Consider the following 26,652-nt stretch of genomic DNA (forward strand, 5'->3'; position numbering starts at 1 on the left):
TTTGGCCGAAAGCGCGTTTCTTTAGCAGTCCTTTTGTTGTGCCTGTCTGTGACTCAACGTCTCCACTATATGGTAAATTGCAATCAATGCTTTTCATAATACTGTCATTATTCCATGCTGGACCTTGCTTATCAGTATGTAATTTACAGTTCTGTTTCAACTGTCCATATTTTCTACTCTTTTTATGCAAATGATTTGTTTCTCTCTTGTGTAATGCAATTGGTAGTTAATACAGTAAAGATGGGCCCTTATGAAACAATAATACTAAATGCAAGATGCCAAAAATGAACTTCCTTACCAACCGTACTGCACCTCCTTTACCCCTATTTTTAACAAGCTTTAATACTCGGACTTTCTCTGATCCAAATTTTTTAGTGTATTGCGATGCAACAGAAACAGTGTTATCAGTACTTCCATCACTAACAACTATAATTTCATACTTGAAATTTCCGTTTCGTTTTTCAAGGAAGTCCAAACATTCATCAAGCATTGGTGGAACTGGAACAGGAAAAGAATAAAATTACAACTAAATAATAACATACCATATTTTATCATAGTGTCATGTCTGTTACTAATCAAAGTTGTTCAATATTAAACAGGAAAGCAAGTTCATGATAAAATAAGTAACATTTTGCAGACCATCAGGAAAGTTATCTGAAGATGGCCTAATAAGCTGAAAACTAGATCATACAAATAAAAATCAGTAGAACAAAAAACTGACTAAGTGTTATTCAACCCTCATCAGGAAAGTGTTTCCTAATTATTTTGTTGTCATGTGGTGTCAAGCACAGGTGAAAAATTCAGTTAATGTTACAAAGTAACAAGTATTGTGATTCGTATCATGTAAAATATGTGCATTCTTTACTACACTTTTCATAACTTAAAACATTTCAAGGAGGTTGTAATGTATGGTATCAAGACGCTTTTAGTTTACTACTCGATCCACACTTTTAATGTGATAACTGATACAGTATTGTGAATAATATAACTTCTTGTATCTACTGTCAATACCTTATAATTTGTTATCTGATGTATAAAATCTCATATATCGTAACTTAAACATATTTTTATGCTAAAATTCTGTCTCTGTATGATCAACACAGGCTATCTAAATATGTTTGCAAATTCCATCTTGAAATATTTAAAATATACTTTAAGTTTAATGAAGAACTATTATTAAACGTACAAATTTTATATTTGTCTTTGAAGACTGTAACTATGCTAGACATTTCCAGGCAACTAGTAAGATGTATTGATGTAATTATGTTTCTGTAAAAATATCATTTGAATTATACATCTAATTATCTGACTATTGTAACAAAATACCTTGCAATTTTTGCATTGTTAAAATCTTATAAAGCATGTCAGCAGTGGCGGGGAGGGGGGGGGGGATGATCACTTGGTGCTGTTCAGAGCCAAATGCCATGTCAGTTCTTGTAATTAATAATTTGTGTTGAAATGCATGATTATATTTCGCCAAAAAGAATACAGAAAAGACAAAACAAAAATTAAACACCTCTCAGCCTCCTTTCCATAAAGAACTTGATATTTACTAAAATTATCACCAACCACATAAAAAAAACAACATTGGATTTTAATCAGTCTATAATAAATTAGCTTAAGGAACAGATATTGCTCAATGGCCAACTTGGAAGTCATGAACTCGTATAATGGAGCAATGAGTATCAAATATCACTGAATCAGGGATTCATAAATATTGAGAATGCTTTTGCTTTGTTTCAATAAAATCTGTAGCAAAACCCCAAGAGAAGAATAACATTAAAATACATTAATCATATTCCGTGCATCCCACAGAGAATAGACACATAAGCAGTGCATTCTGATCAAAGTGATTTCAGTGTAGGGAAGTAAATGAAGATGCGGAGGCACCCACTGCAATGACCTTTTTGCTGTATTGTGGTGGTATAGCTTCAAGATTAGAAAGAATTCTCTAGAGACATGCCATCAACTATGATTTTATCCACCAGAAAAATTTAGGAATTTGTTATGTTTGGTCAGACAATCTTGGAAAAATTTGGTTCATATAAGATCCCACGGCAATGTGGGAAATCTTATATTGGATAGACATGTTGAACCGTGCAAGAATGTTGTATCTGAATGCCATCATATATGCTCAGACCAATCCTATAAATCAGGGACTGCAGAGCCCTGTCTGACCATGGGGCATCACGTTTTACAAGATGGCTGAAGTTTTATGGTCAGCTTTGTCATTCTGAGATTGCACTTTTAAGGAGACCATACATATCTGTATGGCAGACAATCTGGTCAACAGGGGTGCAGGGTTTTAATCAAGCACTACCTGGAATCCAGCACTGGTTGCTGTTAAATTAAAAAAAGGGAAACAAGAACTTCCGGATTCATGACCAGACACAGCACACTGTACAAATTTCTTTCAGCTTTCATCACAGGAGCACCGCTTTCATCCAACTGTGAGCACTTCAACGTGCAATTGTATATACTGCTCCTGGCCTGATAAATTTCGACACTGCTGCACGATTAACATCAGTCATGTCTTGCAGCAGTGACGACAGCAAGTACCATTAAAGTGAAGTTGCTGAACAGTTGTACGGGTGGAATATTGTGAGACTTACACAATGTTATCCAGTGGCAAACTCCATAGATGAATATCTTAACAGAGATTGTTAACCCAGCTTAAGTAAAAATAGCTCTTAGATTTCAGTTTTGACAGCAGTTGGTCACAACAGTCAAGATTAGGTATTTTGTGTATGATAAGTTTATTAATAGTGCATTACAATGTTTCATTCTGACAGCGTGTTACTTCTGTAAATATCAGCTGTTCCAGTTTAACGCATTGTATTCACCTATTTCGACAATCTCCTAACAAATGATCAGGGTAGTCGGTATTATATTCAAATGTTTAATGTTCGTATGTTATACTTTCTGACAAGTTCTACACCCATGAGAATCATCTCATTTTTGGTCTCCAGAACGAAAACTGAATCTAATCTAATCTAGAAGTGTATTTGCAATCATATTGTTGATATTATGTAAATTTTTCCCATGTTTTTGTTACTAGATATAAGTCACAACCCTAAATGGAAAAATCACAATTAATTAAGCACTTTAGTTTACCTGCATTTACACTATGCATCATCACTGCTGTAGGAGATCTAAAACTGAAGAAACTAGTTTATTCCACATATTTCCCCTCGCTACTGAGTTACGGTAGATAAATTTTTGGAGGAAACTTGATTCTCAAGGACAATATTTTGTAGACTACAGAAGCAATTTATAATAATTCTGTCTGGTGTTAATTCAAGAACATCTTGCAGAGAGTTCTCAAGAAAACATACTTTGGCAACCATTTCACAATAGATATATGTTGAGTTGCAGACAGGCATAACTAAAAGACTGTTACACACTTAGCTTTCTTCAGAAAAGAAAAGAGAACATACACAGTCACACAAGCAAGCACGCCTTACACATACATGACCACTCTCTGCAGCCGCTGTGGTTAGAATGTGTGATTATCAATATTTCTCTTTTCTCAAAAACAGAGAGAAGCAAGAATATAGTACCAGGACAAAACAGCTTCTACAAAATCATCATGGGATTAACGTTAGTGCAAAACGGATTCAGATAGGGTACACAGTACCCGTATATTCAACAACTTATCAGATCAAATTAAAACATGAGGGCTATCCAGAATGAAACAGGTAATCTGAAATAAAAAATTAGCAATATGAAAAATACAAATTTCATTATTATAGAAAACTGCAATTGCAACCACTGGTTTATACCGGCATGCAGTTCAGAGTCACTACTGAATCATTGTGTAGTGAGTCATGTCTTCATTACTGGGAAGAGGTGGCGGTTGCTCAGTGCCAAATCCGAGCAGTATTGTGGATGATCAAACACCTCTTAGCCAAAAACCATTAGGATCTCTTCGGTACAATTGGCCATTGCGGACACGCGTTGTCATGAAAACAACTAAACTTTTGTGTGAGTAAGTTTTCCGCGACGCTTGTTTTATATCACCTGCCTTAACTTTGTCAGTGTTTGACAATACCTAACTAAGTTAATTGTTGTGACACATCCAAGGAAATCAATGAGAATCATTCCATTTGAGTCCCAAATACAGTAGCCATGATCTTTCTAGCTGACAGAATTTGCGAACACAGCCTTGGTTTCTGCGAGAATTTATGCGTTTCATTCCATCAACTGCCTTTTCCTTTAACAACTGAGAGGCTTCATCCAAGTCTCATCCCCAGTTACGGTATGATCAACAATGCGCTTACAATTTTCTCATAATCTTCAAGGAAGGTCATTGCTGCAACACACACTATTTTTTGTGGTCTTCCATTAGGATTTTGGGAACTCACTGAGCAGAAAATATTTGGTAACCAAGGTTCTCCGCCACAGTTTCATGCACTAAAACTCTGTCAATTTTGGAGAAAATGTCACGAAACTTCTGTAATCAAAAGTCACAATAAATTTCAACTGGGTTGCAGTTTTTTGCAAACAAAACCCTAATTGCAGAATGCACCTCACAAGTGGCAGTATTTTCTATTGCAGTGCACATTTTAACACATCACAGAAAGCACAGTAGTAGGGACACAGACCGCTCACTACCAGAGCTGGGTGTGTGCTGAATGTAGGAATGTTATTGCAGCAAGATGGCAGCTGTAGCTCCGCCCACTGCTGCGATACACAAAAATGTCTGTTACTTTCTGGATAGCATTCATATGATGTTTAGGCAACTATTTCTATACTACTGTAAAGTGTCTGCATAGAAGCTCACAATGTTAATGTTTTGGGTTATTTTATAATATAATTGGCACTCACTGTAATACAGAATAACTGCTGTAATGTAACATTGTTCTTTGGGAGACGCAACTCACCTGACAGACTGTTGGTATCTGAGACCACAAGTGCTTTATGTACCAGAGAGAATGAGGTACTAGCACACTGTGCAGGGTGATGACAGCTTGTGGCCTGCAAATATTACTCTGTTGAGTTGGTTTGTGGTAGACACTAAGTACCACTGTAGCGATAGCTTTTCTTCTAACCATGAGAGCTGTGATCTGTTTTCACTTCCATTGTGAACTGAATATTCATGTGAAGAGAGTACAAATGCTGAAGAAACACAGGTAATGTCTCCATTCCAGGGGGGCACACCACAAATATATTGCCTACATACCATCAGAACAGTTAGAGACTCACCAACTGCAAAGGTTTTACCTCAAAGTCTTCCATAAAATAGTTAGCCACCATGGGAGACAGGGGACATGCTACAGTGTCACCGAACATTTGTCCAAAGTACGGGATATTGAGTAAGAAGTAGATTGAGGTAAGAATGTGTTTAAACAATGGCACACTGTCTCTCTCAAACTTGTTGCTGATAAGCTCTAATGAGTCCTACAGAGATACTTTCAAATATAAAGATACAACATCAAATCTAACCAAAAGATCTGACAGTTGTAGTTTAAGGGTCTTTGGTCATGCTATGAAGTCCTCTGAATTCCAGATGTAATTGTCACATTTGTCAATGAGAGGTCCCATCAGTGAAGTAAGATGTTTAGCCAGGAAATAAGTAGGCATTCTAATGTTGCTTACTACTAGGCTAAAGAGGAGACCCTTCCTTATGAAACTCTGGCAGGCCATACAGTTTTGAGGGAACTGCAGCCTGTTGGCACAGGCCCTCGATTACATTTGTTGGAACAGAACTCTTCTTGAGAAGGTCTAAAGATTTTCTCTGAAGCTTGCCAATCAGATTCTCTCTTAGCTAGCGATATGCAGGGTCATCGAGCAAAGCCTCTATCTTGCTATTGTAGTCATCCGTGAGAGAAGGGCAGTGGCTTTCCCTTCATCAGTAGATAAAAAAAAAATGAGGTCTTGGTCTGCTCTCAAGTCTCCCAGAGCTTTCATTTCCTCTGAAACGATATTAAAGTTTTTATATGGGGATCAGGTTCAAATCCAGCAGGTATCCCTCCAAATCTATTCTGCAATGTCACTGGGAAGTTTTGAAATTTCCTGCTCTATACTAGCTTTTCACAAGTTGTATTGGAATTGCCCAGATGTCGGTGCAAAGTTCAGACCTTTCTCGACCAACAAAACCAATGTGATGCATTTTCTTCTTTGCATTTGGGTCTCAAGAAGAGTGTACTTTGCCATTTGGTGAACCTTAGCATGCTGTTTATTCCAGCCTGTTAGTTCCAGGTACCGCTACCTACCCAGTCCCAGAATACAGCAGAGACATTCGAAGAGATCTTCAGATACAGTGATAGTAATGGACACCATGCGCAGTTCCCATCACATATAAGGTACCCTCTCTTCCACTAGGACTGCACTTGCCCGTCGCTTAATTCTAACAGCAGTCACAGAGACATTGTCACATTCACCTCTGTCACTGGCCATCTCCTCCCACGAGAGGTGCCAGATCTGACTTTTCAGGCTTTCCCAATGAACTTGTTGCAAATACACTTCTCAAGTTCACCACCAAAAAATGACATATCCAGAATTCAGAGGACTTCATAGGACACCTGAAGACATTTCAACTACAAGCATTGAATCTTTTGGTTGGCTTTCAAGTAGTCTCTTCATTTATGAAAGTACCTCTACAGAACTGGAGCTTACCATCAGCAGCAAGTTTGAGAAAGATATTATGGCACTGTTTAAACACGTGCTTACCTCAATCGATTTCCTAGTCAATAATCACTATTCTGAAGAAGTGGACAATGTGACCAGGAGAAGACGTTGTCTCCCATGGTGGCAACTACTTTAAGGAAGACTGTAGTCAGAAAGTCTCCAACCTTCCTGTTTCTGACGGCATGTAGACAATTCATTTGTGGTGTGGCCATGCAGAACACAGACATTACCTATATTTCTCCAGCATTTGAACCCAATCCATCTGAATATTCAGTTCACTATGGAAGTGAAAAAATAGATGGCAGCTTACCATTCCTGGGTGCCACAATATCCTGGAACATAGTGTCTACCAGAAGCTGACTAACACAGAGTTGTACTGGGGTGCACAAGTTCTTAGCAGTTTTCCGTAAGTTTAATAAACACAACGGATACACATAATAGAGACTTTAATCAGCAATAATATATTCTCCTTCACTATTTACAACAGTCTGGCAACATTGTGGTAACTTTTTGATTCTGCGGCTGTAAAAATCTCTCGATTTTGAGACGAAGAACTTGTCACCGCATTCGGAGTACATTTTCATCCAGATACAAAATTCCTTGACTGTTGCTTGGTAGAGATCAGAAAAGGTGAAAATCTGATGGTGTAAGGTCATTGGAATAAAGTGGGTGCAAATGACTTCCAACCCAACTCCTGTATAGAGTTTTTGCAGAATGCATGCGAGTGTTACCATGGAGTAGCATCATTTCACACAGTCTTCCTGGTCGTTGTTCTCGGATTGCATCCACAAGACGTCTCATTTGTAGACAATAAATGTCAGCAGTAAAGGTTACACGTGGGGAATCAATTCATAGTACACCACACATTGTCGCTTTTCCATGATATGCGTAACATTACCTTTCGGGCATGAATGTAGGTCTTTGTATGGGGAATTGCTGCTTTGTTTGGACTCAGTCATTTCTTTCTTTTCCTATATGTTAGCATATAGACTTCGTTTCTTGTCACCAGCAGTGATACAGGAAGGGAACGGTTGGACTTGTTCGTGAGCCAATTGAGGACGAGCAAGTAGAGATGCACGTAATATGACCGCCTGCTGATTTTTGTGAGTTTGGCTTAAGAGTGTACAGTACCCATGCAGTCGATTTTTGTACCTTCCCAATTGCATGCGATTATCACATGATGGTAGAATGATCACATTTCATCACATTTGCCGTGCTCGATTACACTGATGTGGATCATTGAGGATTAAAGTGTTTAAAACGATTTTCAAATCCTGAAGGTCTTCCCGAACCTGGAACTAGCAGCATGCGTATCCTACTGTGCCGAGCCAAGTCGGGTGGGTTGCGATCCGATTCACTAGGTGCTCAGCAGGCAGTGCAGCACTATGTTTTCGAATTTTTTTCAAACTGTTGCATCCTTGAGCCCCTGGCTCATGATGTACTTCTAGCGGTTACAAAGGTCAAGGATCACACTTTATTAATAAATATAGTACAGAGTAATATCACCAGTTACAGTTACATTTTCAGCCAGTACACCAAGTCCTTTCATCCATACATGTATTTTCTCATCATTACTAACTTTTCTACAAGAACGTGTATACAATGTAAATGGCATATTACTTTAAACATAACTAGGGCTACTTCGGGTCTTCAGGTCAAATCCACAATGCCAAGTCTTGTAGGCGATGACATCTCGATCGGCTCAAGCAGTAATCTTAAATGGACCTACATTCTTCCGCGGCTGCAGGGTCAACTTTACACTGGATGTCGCTACTGGAAATTCTGGTAGTGGTTGGTTTACCCTAGGAATTGTTCATTGTGAGAACAGCTCTCTTCCTGGACTTGAATCATTCGCCAATCAAGATGTCATCGCCTACAAGACTTGACATTGTGGACTTGACCCGAAGTAGCACTAGTTACGTTTATAGTAATATGCCATTTACATTGTATACACGCTCTTATAGAAAAGTTAGTAATGATGAAAAAATTCATGTATGGATGAAAGGACTTGGTGTACTTGCTGAAAATGTTACTGTAATTGGAGATATTACTTTGTGGTATAATTATTAATAAAGTGTGATCCTTGACCTCTGTAACCGCTAGATGTACATCGCGAAACGGGGGCTCAAGGATGCAACAGTTTGACACCATCACCATACACACCTGGGGCAACCTGATAAATCAGCTGTATCGGAGCAGTTCCTGAACATGGGGGCATCACATGTTTCACAAGAAGACTGAAGTTTTAGCCTGAACATCATCATTCTAGGATTGTGTTGTTAGAAATACAGTCTTCCTGTGCTCTCGGTTGCCCTGTTTCCCTTTTAACAATACTCCAAATTGTTTTAATTTTATTACTAAAAGGGATGCAGGTTTTCAACGAAGTATTGCCGCAAATCTACATCTACATCCATATGGATACTCTGCAAATCACATTTAAGTGCCTGGCAGAGGGTTCATCGAACCATCTTCACAAGTCTCTATTATCCCAATCTCCTATAGCGCAGGAAGAATGAACACCCAGGTCGGTGTCAACAAAATATTTTTATATTCAGAGGAGAAAGTAGGTGATTGGAATTTCGTGAGAAGATTCCACCGCAACAAAAAAGTCTTTCTTTTAATGACGACCACCCAAAATCCTGTATCATTTCAGTGACACTCTCTCCCCTACTTCACGATAATACAAAACGTGCTGCTCTTCTTTGAACTTTTTATATGTACTCCATCAGTCCTATCTGGTAATGATCCCACACCATGCAGCAGTATTCTGAAAGAGGACGGACAAGCGTAGTGTAGGCAGTCTCCTTAGTAGATCTGTTACATTTTCTAAGTGTCCTATCAATAAAACACAGCCTTTTGCTAGCCTTCTGTACAACATTTTCTATATGTTCCTTCCAATTTAAGTTGTTCATAATTGTAATTCCTAAGTATTTAGTTGAATTTACGGCCTTTAGATTTGACTGATTTATCATGTAACTTAAGTTTAACAGATTCTTTTTAGCACTCATGCAGACGACCTCACACTTTTCGTTATTTAGTCAACTGCCAATTTTCACACCATACAGATATCTTTTCTAAATCATTTTGCAATTTGTTTTCATCTTCTGATGACCTTATTAGTCGATAAATGACAGCATCATCTGCAAACAACCTAAGACGGATTGCTCAAATTGTCTCCCAAATCATTTATATAGTTAAGGAACAGCAAAGGACCAATGACACTACCTTGGGGAACGCCAGAAATCACTTTTGTTTTACTCGATGACTTTCCATTAACTACTATACACTGTGACTTCTCTGACAGGAAATCATGAATCCAGTCACATAACTGAGACGATACTCTGTAAGCACACAATTCACTACAAGTCTCTTGTGTGGTTCAGTGTCAAAAGCCTTCCAGAAATCAAGAAATACAGAATCAATCAGAAATCTCTTGTCAATAGCACTCAACACTTCATGTGAATAAACAGCTAGTTGTGTTTCACAAGAATGATGTTTCCTAAATCAGTGTTGACTGTGTGTCAATAGACCGTTTTCCTTGAGGTAATTAATAATGCTCGAGCACATATATGTTCCAAAATCCTACTGCATACTGACATTAATGATATGGGCCTGTAATTTAGTGGATTACTCCTGCTACCTCTCTTGAATATTGGTGTGATCTGTGCAACTTTCCACGGACGGACGGGGACGAATCTTCCGTCGAGTGAACGGTTATATATGAATGTTAAGTATGGAGCTATTGCATCAGCTACTCTGGAAGGAACCTAACTGGTATACAATCTGGACCAGAAGACTTGCTTTTATTAAATGATTTAAGTTGCTTCACAGCTCCAAGGATATATACTTTTATGTTACTCATATTGGCAGCTGTTCGTGATTTGAATTCTGGAATATTTACTTCATTTTCCTTTGTGAAGGCATTTCGGAAAGCTGTGTTTAGCAATGCTGTTTTGGCAGCACTGTCTTCGATTATATCTCCATTGCTATCATGCGGAGAAGGTATTGATTGTGTCTTACCGCTAGCATGCTTTACGTACGACCAGAATCTCTTTGGTTTTTCTGCAAGGTTTCAAGACAGTTTCATTATAGAAACTATTATACACATCTCAAATTGAAGTCTGTGTTAAATTTTGAGCTCCTGTAAAAGATTGCCAATCTTGGGGATTTTGTGTCTGCTTAAATTTGGCATGTTTGTATCGTCTGTGCAACAGTGTTCTGACCCATTTTGTGTACCAAGGAGGTTCAGCTACATTGTTTCTTAATTTATTTGGAATAAATCTCTCAATTGGTGCCAATACTACTTCCATGAATTCAAGCCACATCTGGTCTACACTTACATCATTAATCTGGAAGGAGTGGAGATGGTCTCTCAGGAAGGTGTCAAGTGAATTTTTTATCTGCTTTTTTGAATAGGTATATTTTTCATTTATTTTTGGAGCATTTTGGTGTTACAATATTCAATCTTACTACAACAACACTGTTCACTAATCCCTCTATCAATTTTGATACTCATTATTAACTCAGAATTATTTGTTGCTAAGAGGTCAAGTGCGTTTTCACAACCATTTACTATTCGCATGGGCTCATGAACTAACTGCTTGAAATAATTTTCAGAGAATGCGTTTAGCACAGTTTCGGATGATGTTTTATGTGTACCTCTGGAATTAAATGTGTTTTCGCCAACATATTGAGGGTAAATTAAAGTCACCACCAACTATAATCATATGAGTCGGGTACATGTTTGAAATCAAATTCAAGTTTTCTTTGAACCTTTCAGCAGTTGTATCATCTAAATTGAGGGGAGTTGGTAAAAGGATCCAATTATTATTTTATTCCAGTTGTCAACAATGACCTCTGGCCATACTAACTCACAGGAACTATCTACTTCAATTTCGCGACAGAATAAACTACTTCTAACAGCAACAAACAAGGCATCGCAAACTGTGTTTAGCCTATCCTTTCAGAACACCGTTTTGTTCTTCGCATAAATTTTGGCTGAGTGTAGAAGATCTGCTGAGGAGTTGGAGAACTGCATGACACATTCCCTCTAAGGTGTTACAACCACAGGGACTAAATCTGACAGCAAATCAATGAGACAAATAGGAATGATGCATAATTTGCATGTAGAGAAATTACAATGAGATTCCCACAGTTCTCAATCTTTGACCCACTACTGTTCTTGTTTTAGCTTATTGATCTTTCATTTCATTTGAATTAGGAAGCATAGTTAGTCCCGTTTGCTGGTGATACAAGCATAGGTGTGAAACCAAACAAAAAAGCAACAACGGAGAAAATGGTAGTAAATGATGGTTTTGTTAAAATTACTGACTGGTTTTGCAAAAATGGGCTAGCTTTAAATTTGAGAAACACAGCTCAATTGAATCTGTACTGTCTGAAACATCCCACTTCCTACTAAGATGGCATACCAACAAAAAATAATAAAGTTCTTTGCTGTGCTTGTTGATGGAAACAAACTAGACAAACATCCAACTCTGCAATTCAGTTATCAGCATGTATGGCTGCTGCATAGGAGATCCAGGTTCGAATTCCAATGCAGCTATGCATGTTTTCTTCATTGGAGGACTAGAATTGGGTGCACTCAGCCTCATGATGCCAATTGAGGAGCAACTTGAGTGAGAACTAGTGGATTCAAATTGAAGAAATCAGACAATGGCCATGAGAGCAGTGTGCGAACACCACACCCCTCTATACCACATCCAGTGGCATCATTTGTAGAGGTTGGTCAGTCACAATTAGCCAATTAGGAACAGAATGCAGAGCTTTGCTAGGAACAGAATGTAGAGCTTTGCTAAACTGGGAAAAACCATATAATAGACCTGATAAAAAGTTTAAGTTGGTTACTTTTACCGTAAGAATAATTCCAACTTGAGGCATATAGCAGTCAGTAAGTTCACATATTTTGCGTATTTTCATTCACTAACGTCTTATGGGTTAATAATATGGATAACTCCTCACTCCAACAAAAATTCCTCACTGCACAAAAGAAAATAATTAGAATTATGATTGAGGTTCACACACACGCATCCTCCACACACTTCTTTAAGAAGCTGAGAATATTAACTGCAGCCTCACAGCACGTTTATTCCCTTATGAAATTTGTTATCAGCAATCCATCTGAGTTTGAAAGGAACAGTGATCTTCACATGTACAACACTAGAAGGAAAAATGATCTGTATCATTAGCAATTAATGAATTTAACTTTGGGACAGAAATGCATGAAACACGCAGCTACAAAACTGTTTGAGAAATGTACCCATGAAAATAAAATGCGGAGAGCTAGCAGAATAGTTTTCAAATCTATTATTATTATTTACATTTTATGGCCTTCATTGGACCACTCTAGTCAACTTTATACAAAGAATTTTTTAGTTTCCTGTCAGCCCAGTACTTCTTCATTCTCTCGGCTCTCATCCTCCTTTCTTCATCAGAAATCACCCTTCCTACTGTCTGTTTGTTGATTCTCGTTTGCAGTCTGGTTTGTCTGTGAGTTTCCTGATTTTGTCAGTTTTGTTTCTTAGGTAATGTAATCTGTAGCTCATCCATATCTTCCTTGATTTCTGTAATCCACTTAATGTTGCACTTTTTATTCCACAATTTTTCTATTATTCTCCTAATGATCCTGTTTTCTGGTGTTCTGATTAGATGTGCGAAAAATGAAATGTGTTTCTTCCTGATTGTACTCATTATCGGTTCTATTTCCTTGTAGACTGTTTCATTTGTAGCTGGTCTTCAGTGTTCATCTTTCTGGTACGATTTGTTGATACACGTTCTGATGATTTTTCTCTCCATTTTGAGTATTTTGTCTATTTGTGCAGTGTTAGTTGTTTTGAAGATGGTTTCACTTGTGAATGTTATTTCTGGTTGACTGACTGTTATGCAGTGTTTTAATTTTGTTGCTATTGACACGCTCTTTTTGTCGTAGGCGTTCAAATGTATATTAAAGATGTTTTTCGTTAACAACTCCTTCCACACCACAGAGGAATCCTTGAATAGAAATAATTTGTCAATTTTACAGAAAAAAAACCTGTAAATGGCCAGCACACAGCCATATAAAATATTTTTTAACAGTATTATGAAAAGGACAGACTGCTACTCGCTGTAAAGATGACACACTGAGTTGCAGACAAGCAACGTAAAAAGCACAGCAATCTGCAGTGGGGTGGGAAGTGGAAGGAATAGCAGAGTACAGTGGAAGGGGAGGGGGGCAAGAGAGAGAAGAGTACTATCTAGTGGAGCATGTAGGGACTTGATGGTGGGACAGGACAAGGCTGTCAAGCACAGTACCAGGAGGCTGTGAAGGAGTAAGGGCGGAGCAGGCAAAATGGGGAGCAGAAACGGAGAGGAACAGAGAAGAGCAAAAGAACAGTGGGTGTGTTGGCAGAGAGTAGGACACAGTGAGGGTGAAGAGAAGTGAACTGAGAGGAGTAAATAGGACAGAAAGCGTGAAAACCTTTGGGTGGAGAGTATGGGGGTTGTAGGTTACAGTACATTGAGGTCGAGATACTTTCACAGGCAAAAAAATGTGTTTTACAAAAAAATGTGTTTTAAGGTTAACTTCAACCTGTGCAGTTCAGAAAAGCTGGTGGTGAAGGGGAGGATCCAGATGGCCAGGGTTGTGAAGCAGCCATTAAAATCACACATTTTATGTTCAGCTGCATGTTGTGCAAGAGAGTAGTCTACTTTGCTCTGGCCACAGTTTGGCGGTGGCCATTCATCCTTGTGGGCAACTAGTTCATAGTCATATAAAAAGCTGTGCAATGATATGATCCCTGTGGCAAGGGATTGGGACTGGGAGTGGTATGGGGCTAGACTACAATATTGTGGAGGTGGGTGGGTGATGGAATACCACGTTACGGAGGTGAGAAACTTTGGGGGTAGAATGTCCCTTATTTCAGGGCATTATGATAAATAATCAAAGCACTGTTGAAGAATGTGGTTCAGATGTTTCAGTCCGAGGTGGTATTGAGTGATGAAGGGGGCACCCCTTTGTAACTGTTTCTTGGGGATGGTGGGAGAATTAAAGATGTGTAGGGATATGACATGGGAAATATGTTTGCAAACTCGGTCTTTGAAAGCCTTTGTGAGATCTGCAGCATAGTGGGCCAGGGTATTCTTGTAACTGAAGATACGCCGACCCTAGGTGGTCTGGAATTTTTGCTGTGCAAAGGATGGCAGCTATTGAAATGCAGCTACTGTTGGTGGTTGTTGAGTTTAATGTGGACAGAAGTGTGGACAGAGCCATCAGCGAGAAGGTCAACATCCAAAAGGTGGCACACTGGGCTGAAGAGGACCAAGTGAGGCAGATTGGCATAAGAAGGTGCCATGCGAAAGCCCATAGCAGCGCCATGGATTTTTTTGTAGACCTTCCCTTCAAAGGAGTAGTAGATGTGTGATACAATAAAATTAGTAAGGTGTATGAGAAATGATGTAGTGGGTATGGAGTCTGAAGGATGTTGGGAAAGGCAGTGTTCAACAGCAGCAAGACAACGGGCATGAGCGATGTTGGTGTACAGGGAGGTGGCGTCAACAGTGATGAGTAGGGATCCAGGAGGATAAGGGATGGGGATGGTGGAGAGTCAGTGAAGGAATTGGTTGGTATCATTGACGTGGGAGGCTAGATTTTGGGCAATTGATTGCAGGTCTTGGTCAATGAGGGCCAAAATTCTTTCAGTGGGGACACAATAACCAGCTATAATGGGGTATCTAGGATTGTTGGGTTTGTGGTTATTGGGAAGCATGTAAAAGGTAGTTGTGTGGAGTGTCATAGGGATGGGGAGGGAAATGCATTCAGTGGAGACATTCTGGGGAGGGCCCAGGGCTTTAAGCAGGGATTGGAGGTTATGTTGGACTTCTGGGATAGGATCATTCTGGCAGAATTTATAGTTACAGAAGTCAGCCAATTGGCAGAGGCCTTCTGTCAGGTAGTCACTGGAATTCATAGTAAAAGTGGTGCAACCTTTGTCTGCTGGTAGAATGATTAGGTCAGGATCTTTTTTGAGGCTGTGTATGGCTTTCCTTCTTCTGCTGAAAGGTTGGCATTATTGGGAAGGGATTAGGGAACAGATGGTGAGGCCAAGTTGGAGATAAGGAATTCCTGAAAGGTGAATAGAGGGTGGTTAAGAGCAAAGGGGTGGGGGGAGGGGGGGTAGCTCATGGTTTGATGGTGGTAGCAACTGGGACAGGCAAAGTTCATTGTTGGGAATAGTTCGGTTTTGATTGGAGTGATTGGTGGCAAAGAACTGTTTACATTGCAGGTATCGAAAGAAAGAGAGTAGGTTTTGACAAGTTCAACATGGTTAAATTTGGGTGCAGAGCTGAAGGTGAGGCCTTTGGATAGGGCTACCGTAACTTCTATGGGGCTGAAGATTTTGGTTGAAAGGTTAACAATAATATTCTGGGATTGTTTTGGCTCTGGTAAGAAGTTTTTGGAGATGTGGCAAGTTGATAAGGTCAGCTAGGCACAGTCTGGGTGCTATGAGGTGTTGACAAGAAGAAACCCTATGGATAGGATATAGGATTGGGCAGTGAGATGTCAGCAGGTTGGATACTTATGGAGATGGTGTTTGGAATGCTCTTCCAAGTGATGTAGAGCAAGGGATTCAATTTCAGAGATGTGATGTATGTAATAGGGGTTGCACAGTAGCAGTATCTTGCAGTGGTAGCAAAGGTGGTTCTGGGATATCTGTACCATGGAGATATGTTTTTGCAGTACTAAGTTTGTGAGGGCACGGACTGGCAGAATCGGAATAGGTGAAGGTCACTGTCTGGAGGGAGGGGGTGAGTGATTCCAAGATTTTGGCAGCACTTGAGGAACAGGATGTGGGTCTAGGTTTTAGCCAGGAAAATGAATACTTATCTGAACTGATGCAGAAATATGAAGCATGGGTCCATTGTGACAGGTATGGCATTGGGGAAACAGGGAATGACGCAGAAAATGGGCAACGGAAAGTGTTAGGTGATTGAAGGGGAGCTGGGTAACAGAAAAATACACATAACATGACAGCAAACACACAAAAATACACACACATACATAAAAATACGTAACAATATGCACAAATATGTGAATATATGTAAAATTATCCAAAACTACATAAAAAGTGCAAAAAACATAGGAGAAAAGGAAGTAACAATTGAAGTATAGGAGTATGCATGTGGTTGGATAGTTAGATAGTTAGTTTGTTACATGTTCCACATGTTATCAAAATGATGCAGTGTTCTTCATTTCAATGACTGCCTCACAGCCTGTGCCATCTGGATCCTTCCCACCAACACCTACTTTTCTGGATTGCACAGGTGGGAACTCTCCTTCCAATATATCCTATGTTCCTGTAACACTCCAGGCCTCAACCTACATTGGTCATTGTCCTCACCCATCTAGCCCCTTCCCTGTTCCCATTCCAGTACTACACAGCCCTCTATTCCACCAACACACAAGCAGTCTTTTTACTTCTCTCCTTTTCAACTAACCCCCCACCCCTCGGCCTCCGTCTAACCTCCCGACTGCACCTAGGTGCCCTACCATCTCTCCACCTCATCCCTGTATGGTCTCACAAGCAGCACTTTACCATCCATCACCCCTACCCCACTATCCCGCCCCCCCCCCCTCCCAGCCCCAGCCTGCTCCATACCCCCACTACCCAGGTACTTCTCCTATCATGCACTGCTCCTCGCAGTGTGGCCTCAGCAACCAGAGACTGCAGTCATGTGTGTGTGAGTTGCATTTGCGTGAGTGTATGTATGTTGTCTACCTCCAACAAAAGCCTTGCTGGCCAAAACCTTACTCTCTGATAGTCTTTATGTTGTGCCTATCTGTGACTCAGCATCTCCGTTATATGGTGAGTAGCAACTATCCTTTTCATAATATTGTTGATTAGTGTTAGCATTAACGAACACATGACAGTAAAACCTCATTTATACATTTTTGAAGGGAGATGATAAAATAAATGTACAAGTGAGATTAATGTTAAATTGGAATTTTTAAATATATTTCAATTACACTCAAGTGCGTGCAAACAGAAGATACTTACACTGTACAGTAATAGGTACAGCAGTTTAAGTAGGCTTATGCCTAAGTTATGGACAATTAAAGTTATTTAGGCCTAAAGAATTAAATAACAGTCATTTGTTTTTTGGAAGCAATACTGCATTCATAAATCAAGTTTTCATATTCAATCACTGTGACCATCTTGTCATCACTAATGTTTTTTGATCTTATGTAACATTGTGTTACTTCCAATGCAGTAAATGCTTCTGACAGACTGGGAGGGTTCACAGATTCTCCATCCAATTCTTCAGATTCCTCAGAACTATTTATTTCAGCTGATACTGGCATACTTCTTCAATTATTTCATCCTCATTTTGTACACAACACATGGCAGTATCAGCATCACAAACAACAAAATCATCAAAATTAGTTTCACTTGAAATACAAGCCCAGTCATTGTCATCTGGTATATTGAAATCTACATCAAAATGTTCAAAATTTTCGGGGTCAGCTTGAATTTCATCTTTTGTGATATCAGCTTCTCGAAAGCACTTGTGATTTTGTTTGGCTTCAATTGATCCCAAGCAGTCCTTATGGACTGCATTGACTAGATAAGAAAAATAAATTAAAAAGCTACATATAAGTATCTGTGGCGAATTTAATTTCATTTATACATCCATTCTAAAAATTTTTAGTGAAGTTCAGGGGGAACTGACAGGGAATGCTATACATACACAGTGTATGTGTAAAGTGTATCCTAACCCACAACGCAATTCTTTGGTTTACCTGCAACACGTCCAGCTGAAGATCACCCTTCCTATTGTCAAGATGTGTGATGACACATTGAACCAGCATTTTCTTGTACTTTGCTTTTGTGGCAGCAATGATGCCCCAATCCAGAGTTTGAAAATGGCTCATGCAGTTTGCTGGAAAAAATGCCAGTTCTATGCTGCTGAACTGTAGCACCAGAGAATGAACCAAACATATTTTCCTCGTCTCACGACACATGTGGGCATTAAGCTTACTGAGGTTTGCAGTCATCCATCCTTCTTATCAGAGCATCTGTGTTTATGGTAAGGAGTATTGTCACTCTCTGCTTGCTTCTCTTTCCCCCAAAGCAGTGATCAACCTTAAATGCAAAGGTTTCATCCGGAACAAGTTTTAAAAAGTCCTATCTCACCTGTGTTTCAAATGTGTTTCAGACTGCGTTTTGCGATTATAGTTGGGAGATTATGCTCTTTCCAACATTGTATGGTGACATTATCCACACTGTTGGCCTCCCTATAAACAATGTGGCCAGTAATGTCACATCTTATGTTGAATTGATGTAACTAACCAGAAGAGCACGGAAGTTTTCAACATTTAAGTTTTTTTGTGAATTCTAAAGCCTTTACTTCCAGTATTGCACATGAACTAGGTACATTACCTGCACACTGTTGCTGAAACCAAATCTGTAGGCATTTTTCCACATCTGCAAACTTTCCACCCCAGATACGTGAGCGTTTCTCACCACTTGGTCCAGCTTTCAAAGCACTACATCTTCCGATTGATTGGCCAGTATGGTAGTTGAGATAGACTATGGGATTTTGAGACACTTTGGGATGTTCACTTGAGGTTCACTAGGACTTCCCGACCTTAGCGGCCCATTAAATGATGCCATCAAGAAGCACTCTGCAGCACTCATGTATTCACACGCCATGGTGCATCATGCTGCCATTCACAAAGGTGAAGCTGTAGCTGTGAGCAACTTTTATGCTGCCACTACTGATGCTGTTTTCATTGACATCTTGTGCCAACTGTTCATAAGTGGCTACCCGCTGCTTGGCTGGTCAACAGCACCCCCAAGTGGCAATGTGGGAAGGCCGCTATTGGGAGCAATGTTCCACCAAGTTATATGATCTGAAACCGATTGCCACAAGGTCAACAGCAACAGTGTCACAATGTGTACCATAGCTAAAGCCCGCAATAATAACTGTGACTTTGCATGCAGACAGCAAACCAACGATCACTGGCCACATCATATACAAAACATTTCAAGACAATTTCTTGGTCTTTACAATGTATACGCACGACAAAAACGACTGTGGAGGAGTAAAAATAATAGCATAAAAGTGCGAATACGTATAAATGGAAAACATGAAAGTGGGGTAATTTTGCACGCAAAACTGAAAAAGTATACAGTGTACAACATACAAGTATGAAAAACGTAGATCTGAGAAACATATAAATGCAGTTTCCCATGCAACTACACTTATACAGACAGCTGTCACTGGAACAGAAGGATCTATCATGGAGAAATGATTTCAAATTAGATTTAAAACCTGCTTGTTACCTGTTGGACATTTCATGTCATTGGGCAGATGTCCAACAATTTTTGTTGTTGGCTACTGAACTCCTTTCTGGGCCACTTACAGATTTAATAATGGGTAATAAACATCATTTTTCCCTCTAGGGTTGTAGATATGGACATCACTGTTGTTCTCAATCTGTGATGGATTATTTATGATGAATTTCATTAGAGAATATGTGTATTGTGACGGCACAGTTAAAATGCCTAGCTCCTTGAAGAAGTACCTACATGACATTCGTTGGTGAACAGCACATAGTATTCTTACTGCTTGCTTTTTTTGCAATAAATACTTTCTTTCTAAGAGATGGGTTACCCCAGAAACTTATTCTGTAGGGGATGATTGAGTGGAAATATGCAAAATATGTCCTGATGTTCATTCATTTGTTTCCAAGATTAGCAATTATGTAAAGAGCAAAAGTAGCTGAACTTAAATGTCTGAGAAGCTCAGTAATATGCAGCCACCAGTTCAAGTTTTCATCAATATGCACCTGCACAAATTTAGAGCATTTTACCTTATTTACTGATTCCTCCTCATGTGCTACCTCAAACATTTGTATGACTGACCACATTTATTGTACAGAACTGAATGTAGTGTTTCCTTTCTTTTTTTCAAAATTTAAGGAGAATCCCTTTTCAGAGAACCATTTAATAATTCTTTGAAAATTTCATTTACCAACTTTTCTGTTTCTTTCTCTTTCATGGGAAATATTGTAACACTAGTATCATCATCAAAAAGTACTTATTTTGCTAGTTGAATTCACATATATGAGGAATAGGAGTTGCCCTAAAATTGAACCCTGTGGGACTCTCTTTGTGATTTTACACCCCCCCCCCCCCCCTCCCACACACACAAAATCCACCTTTGCAACACTGTCTGATTTTTTAAACAACCTTTTGCATTCTATTTGTTAAGTATGATTCAAACTAACTGTGCAAATAGCCATCAATTCCATAAAATCCTGAGTCTTTCTAAGAGACTAAATGACCTACAAAATCAAACACCTTGGAAAGATAACAAAAACTACAAACTGGAGATACATTACTATTTAAGGCTTGTACTGTTTGATCAGTGAATGTATAAATAGCATTCTCAGTCAAGAAACCCTTCTGGAAGCCAAACAGTGATATGCAAAGTAAACGGTTTCCACTTAAGAGTGCGGCTACTCTTGAGTAAATTACTGTCTTGAATATTTTCGAAAAAGGTGTCAGTAAGGAAACAGGATGATAATTGTTTAAGTCTGTCTTGTCATCTATCTTATAAAGTGGTTTAACTATTGAGCTTTTTAACCTGTCTGGTATGGAAAGAGAATGAGAAGAAAGGGGCATTGGTTAGGTCAAGATTCACAAGTAGGTGTGGAAAATAAAACATGGAAATACAAGAGGATGAGGGAGGAAACGTGATCAACAGAAACCCCAATCTGCCCACCTAACCACCCCTTGGCCATCTTCCAGAAATTAATTATCACCAACTCTGACTCGCCATCCTTCCCCAGGTCCCTTACTAAGAACACCAACCTTTCAGCAGAAGGAAGGGCAATCATACACAGGCACTATCCCCCAAACTTAGTCCACAAACAGATTTCCCATGCCATGTCACCTCCCACAAACCTGCCACAAAGGTGTGCCCCGTATGTTACACAGCACCATTCGTGGCTAGAACAGCTGAACCACATTCTGCAACAGGGATTTGATTACCTTATGCCCTGAAATGAGGGACATCCAGCCCAAGATCCTTCCCACCACTCCTGTGGTGTTCCGTCACCCTCTCCTCCCCCCTTCTCCAACTTCCATAACACCTTAGTCCATTCCTGTGCCACTCCCAATCGCAACTGCTTGCCATAGGCATCACATCCTTGAGAAAGGTGCAAGTGCAAGACCTGCCCAACCAACCCATCCAGCACTTCCTATTCCAGTCCTCTCATGGGCTTACACTATCCCATCAGAGGCAGGGCACCTATGAAAGCAGCCATGTCGTATAAAAGTTCTGCTGCAATCATTACACAGTTTTTTACATAAGTACGACTACCAACCAGCTGTCCCCCAAGATGTATGGACACAGTCAAATTGTGGCCAAGAGCAAATTGGCCTACCCTGTCACACAACATGCAACTTTATTTCAATGAATGCTTCACAACCCAGGCCACCCGGGTTCTCCCCTCCACCAACAAATTTTCTGAACTGCAGTGCAGGTAGCAGTATTCCTTACAAAATATTTTCCACTCCCGAAACCACTGTGGCCTCAACCTACAGTAACCTACTGTCCCCACACTCTCCACCCAACAATTTCCACCCCCTGTGTCATACCACCTCCTCCCAATTGATGTACACTTACCTTCATTGTGTTTCACTTCTGCCAATGTACCCACTGACCTTTTCCCCTTTTCAGCCCCCCCCCCCCCTCCCCACCCATGGTCCTCCCCCATAGCCTCCTGTTGCTGCACTGACAGCCTTGTCCTGCCATCATCTAGTCCCTGCATACTCTGCCAGACAGTGCTCTTCTCTTTCCCCAACCACACTCTGCTACCCAAGCACATTACCCGTTCTACTCCAGAATGATGCTTTTGTTGACTGCAACAGCTGCATTCTGGCCACAGCTGCTTGAAATAGCAGTCATGTGAGCATGAGTTATGCTTGCTCATGTGAATGTGTGTTATCTTTTCTGAGGAAGGCTTTGGGCAAAAGCTCAATGCGTAACAGTCTTTTGGTTGTGCCTGTCTGCAACTCAACATGTCATCTTTATAGTGAGTAGCAGTCTATCCTTTTCATAATGCTGTTGATTTTCCAATCTGAACATTCCATTGTTTGATTATTTTCATTTTCCAGTGTGTGTGAGTGTGGGAGGGAGGGGGTGGGGGCGTGCATACATGCACTATTTTTGTTCAGCTCACATGTTCCACATCATGAAGTTCATCACAAATACAATTTATGGAACAACTAACTAATTAACTACACTGATGCTCATAAATTAAGGATAATTGCATAATGTGGTGCCACACAATGTGGCACTACACAAAACTGACACTAATAGCATAGGCACATAGGGAACACACACGACACAGATCTGTAAGGCCACGGTATTGGTGATAAGTTGGGAAAACCATTCTGAAACACGTGCTACAAAACGCCACTGTTTCCTGCACATGTACCCCGACATCAATATGAGATATGGTCACCATGCACACATACAAAGGCCACACAACGGGTTGGCATACTCTGGATCAGGTGGTCAAGCAGCTGCTGGGGTAAGCCTCCCATTCTTGCACCAGCGCCTGTCGGAACTCCTGAAGTGTCATAGGGGTTTGAAGACATGCAGCGATACATTGACCGAGAGCATCCCAGACGTGCTCGATGGGGTTTAGGTCTGGAGAACAGGCAGATCACTCCATTCATCTGATAGCTTCTGTTTCAAGGTACTCATCCATGATGGCAGTTCGGTGTGGCCATGCATTATCATCCACCAGGAGGAAGGTGAGACCCACTGCACCCCTAAAAAGGCAGACATACTGGTGCAAAATGAGTCCTGATACACCTGATCTGTTACAGTTCCTCTGTCAAAGACATGCAGGGGTGTACGTGCACCAATCATAATCCCACCCTACACTATCAAACCACGACCTCCATACAGGTTCCTTTCAAGGACATTAAAGCGTTGGAATCTGATTCCTGGTTCACACCAGATGAAAACCCGGTGAGAATCACTGTTCAGACTATACCTGGACTCATCTGTGAACATAACCTGAGACCACTGTACCAATGACCATGTACTGTGTTCTTGACACCAGGCTTTACGGACTCTCCTGTGACCAGGGATCAGTGGAAAGCACCTTGCAGGTCTCCAGGCGAATAAACCATGTCTGTTCAGTCGTCTGTAGACTGTGTGTCTGGAGACAACTGTTCCAGTGGCTGCAGTAAGGTCCCAAGCAAGGCTACCTGCAGTACTCTGTGGCCGTCTGCGGGCACTGATGGTGAGAGATCGGTTTTCATGTGGTGTTGTACGCTGTGGACGTCCTGTACTGTAGCACCTGGACACATTTCCTGTCTGCTGGAATTGTTGCCATAATCTTGAGATCACAATTTGTGGCACACGGAGGGCCTGTGCTACGACCTGCTGTGTTTGACCAGCCTCCAGTCGCCCTACTATTCTACACCTCATAATGTCATCAATATGTGTTCTTTGAGCCATTTTCAACACACAGTCACCATTATCACATCTGAAAATGTCACACCTCTGCATATGTGGACTGCTGCCAGCGCCACCATGCGACAACCGCAAGTCAAATGCACTACATGGTCATACCCCAAGGTGATTTAAACCCGCAAACTGCCCACCAGAGCGTTGTTTCACCATGTATCAGCATTATCCTTAATTTATGAGCATGAGTGTAACAATGCACCTTATGTGCTGTGTTTGAAAAAATGAAACACAAATGTCTAAAGGGTTAATGAGCTTTTGCATGCATTGCAGCAGAAGAAAGTGACTGAAAGGTCAGCAAAATAAATAGAACACTAACAAGGCTGTTTTGCCCTTGAAAAGCTAAACAGAACTTATAAAATTTAAGATTTTGACTTATCTGAAACAGGAAGTTTAGAATAAACAGACAGTATTTATTACTATTTTTCGTTGAGAGCTGTGAGACATGGACTTTTAATGCAAAGACTATTCATCAAGTGATGGTAAACAGTCAAATCAAGAGAACCAATTGAGATGCACATGTCCTCACCCTCACTGTGTGCCACTCTCTGGCAATGCACCCACAGGTCTTTTTCCCTTCCCTTCTCTCCTCCTCCCTTTACCCCCCCCCCCCCCTGCCTCCACCACAGCCTCCTGACACTGCTACGTAAATAAAATGAGCACACAAAAGATATGTAACCAGGTGACTGAATGGTAAATACACCATAGAAAATAAACAAGAGCATCATAGTTGCATATAGCTGAAGGGTATACAGCATTATACAGCAGTGTATGTCAAATCGCTGATGATTAGCAAAGCACGTTGCTGGAAGGACAGTACTGCATCATGAAAGCACTTCAAGGGTAATATGCACAACATATCTTGTCTCTTTCTTCCTTCTTTTGAGAGAAATGTGAGTAACTATATTTTGCTCCGGCCACAACACAGTATAGCAATGCTGTCGTCATCTGTTACACACTTCGTAGTTCAGTTGCCATAATATTAGTTTACATTGTAATCAAATCACAATTGCAGTAATGGTTCTTGTATCATTGCAGAATGTAAATGTTTCCAACAGCTGGATGAGATATACTTTTTGTTGTAGACGTCCATACTGAGCAGATACTTAATGACGTAGAACGAGTCATATGCCAACAAAAATTTGCTAATGTTCTTTCCACAAATCCTGAGTGAAATGATCCTCATGGATGTGGAATACATTTTAAAAAATTAAACACACTTTAATTTAAGAGATCATAAAGTTTCCAGAACATATGTAGAGGTCAGTAACCTGAAATGCATTTTACAATTCCTAGGCTATTGTAGCTACACCTGATCAAACAGAAAATTAGTTTACAACACTTACGTCGCGTTTCTTCATTGTAGGCTGGCACTACAACACTAAGATGAATATTCCATGTATCTTCAAGATCAGGAAAATTCTGCTGTACTGAATGTTCATCACAAAAAGTCTTCTCTTCTGAAGACCGATCAATGATGGGGTAAGGAAAGGATACCACTTTTAGTATCACAGAGAGCTAGAACACACAAAAATATCTGCAGAGCTCCAATATGTACAGGATTATTTAATGATTATTTGCAGGAATAAATTTATTCATGGGAACAGTTAAAGCATTTTGGTGCTGTTTAATACTTTGGTCAGCTGAGACAACAGACAAGCACAGAATAGCTACCAGGTTTATCACAACACATATGAGAACAGTTGAGTAAATTATTTAGTTACTTTTCTCTTCATCACTTACTCATATAGTAATCAAACTAAATATAACTTGACGATTCCCAGATTCAGAAATGATTGTGTTAAAGATTGTAATGCATAATGATAGACACAACCGCTACTTCTGGGAAGGTTGACAGTCCATATAAGGGGTTATTTTTTTGAAACTTCCTGACAGATTAAAACTCATGGCCTGTTGATCCAGTAGGTAAAATAATTGCATGGATATAGAACGAGTCATATTTAACAAGTAAAACAAAAATTTAAAATTGAGATATTGTAGCCATTCATGTGAACAGTAACTAAATATATTAATTACAAATTGCAATATAATATGAGAATGGGAATAAAATATAGTTATAATTACTGACTTCAGCACTATTTACTATAGTGAAACTGAAGTTTGAAACAATAAAATCGTACGTTGTACTTATTCCAAATTATAAAAAGTTCATAATTAAGCTGAGAATAAAAAAATTACAGTAATACTGAATGCTACAGTATTAAAACACATTACATTACTTTTTATTGGTCCTTTTGATCATTTGTTCTACAAGGTATACAATATAATATTGGACAAGTCATCGTGATTTACAATACATGTTTTTAAATCATACAAGAATAATTACATTGATTTAGGCTTAATACTATCACAATTGAAGGTTCAGCTTCCATACATTATATTTAACCCAAGTAATTCAATGTCTTTTTTTTCTTTTTTTTTCTATTTGGAAATAAATTTTTATGTTTCAAG

The 26,652-nt window shown here is 39.7% G+C and overlaps 1 protein-coding gene across 1 annotated transcript in view; it reads right to left on the reverse strand.

The window, feature by feature from the left end:
• Positions 1 to 26,652, reverse strand: part of LOC126174969 (dolichyl-phosphate beta-glucosyltransferase) — a 119,923-nt gene that overhangs the window by 79,588 nt on the left and 13,683 nt on the right. The window contains exons 2-3 of the mRNA XM_049921439.1: positions 25,527 to 25,698; positions 299 to 498 (exon numbers count right to left, since the gene is read on the reverse strand). Coding sequence (XP_049777396.1) covers positions 299 to 498; positions 25,527 to 25,698 — 372 coding nt within the window. The remainder of the gene's footprint in view (positions 1 to 298; positions 499 to 25,526; positions 25,699 to 26,652) is intronic.

Source organism: Schistocerca cancellata, chromosome 3 (assembly GCF_023864275.1).
Source record: "Schistocerca cancellata isolate TAMUIC-IGC-003103 chromosome 3, iqSchCanc2.1, whole genome shotgun sequence".
Lineage (NCBI taxonomy): Eukaryota > Metazoa > Arthropoda > Insecta > Orthoptera > Acrididae > Schistocerca > Schistocerca cancellata.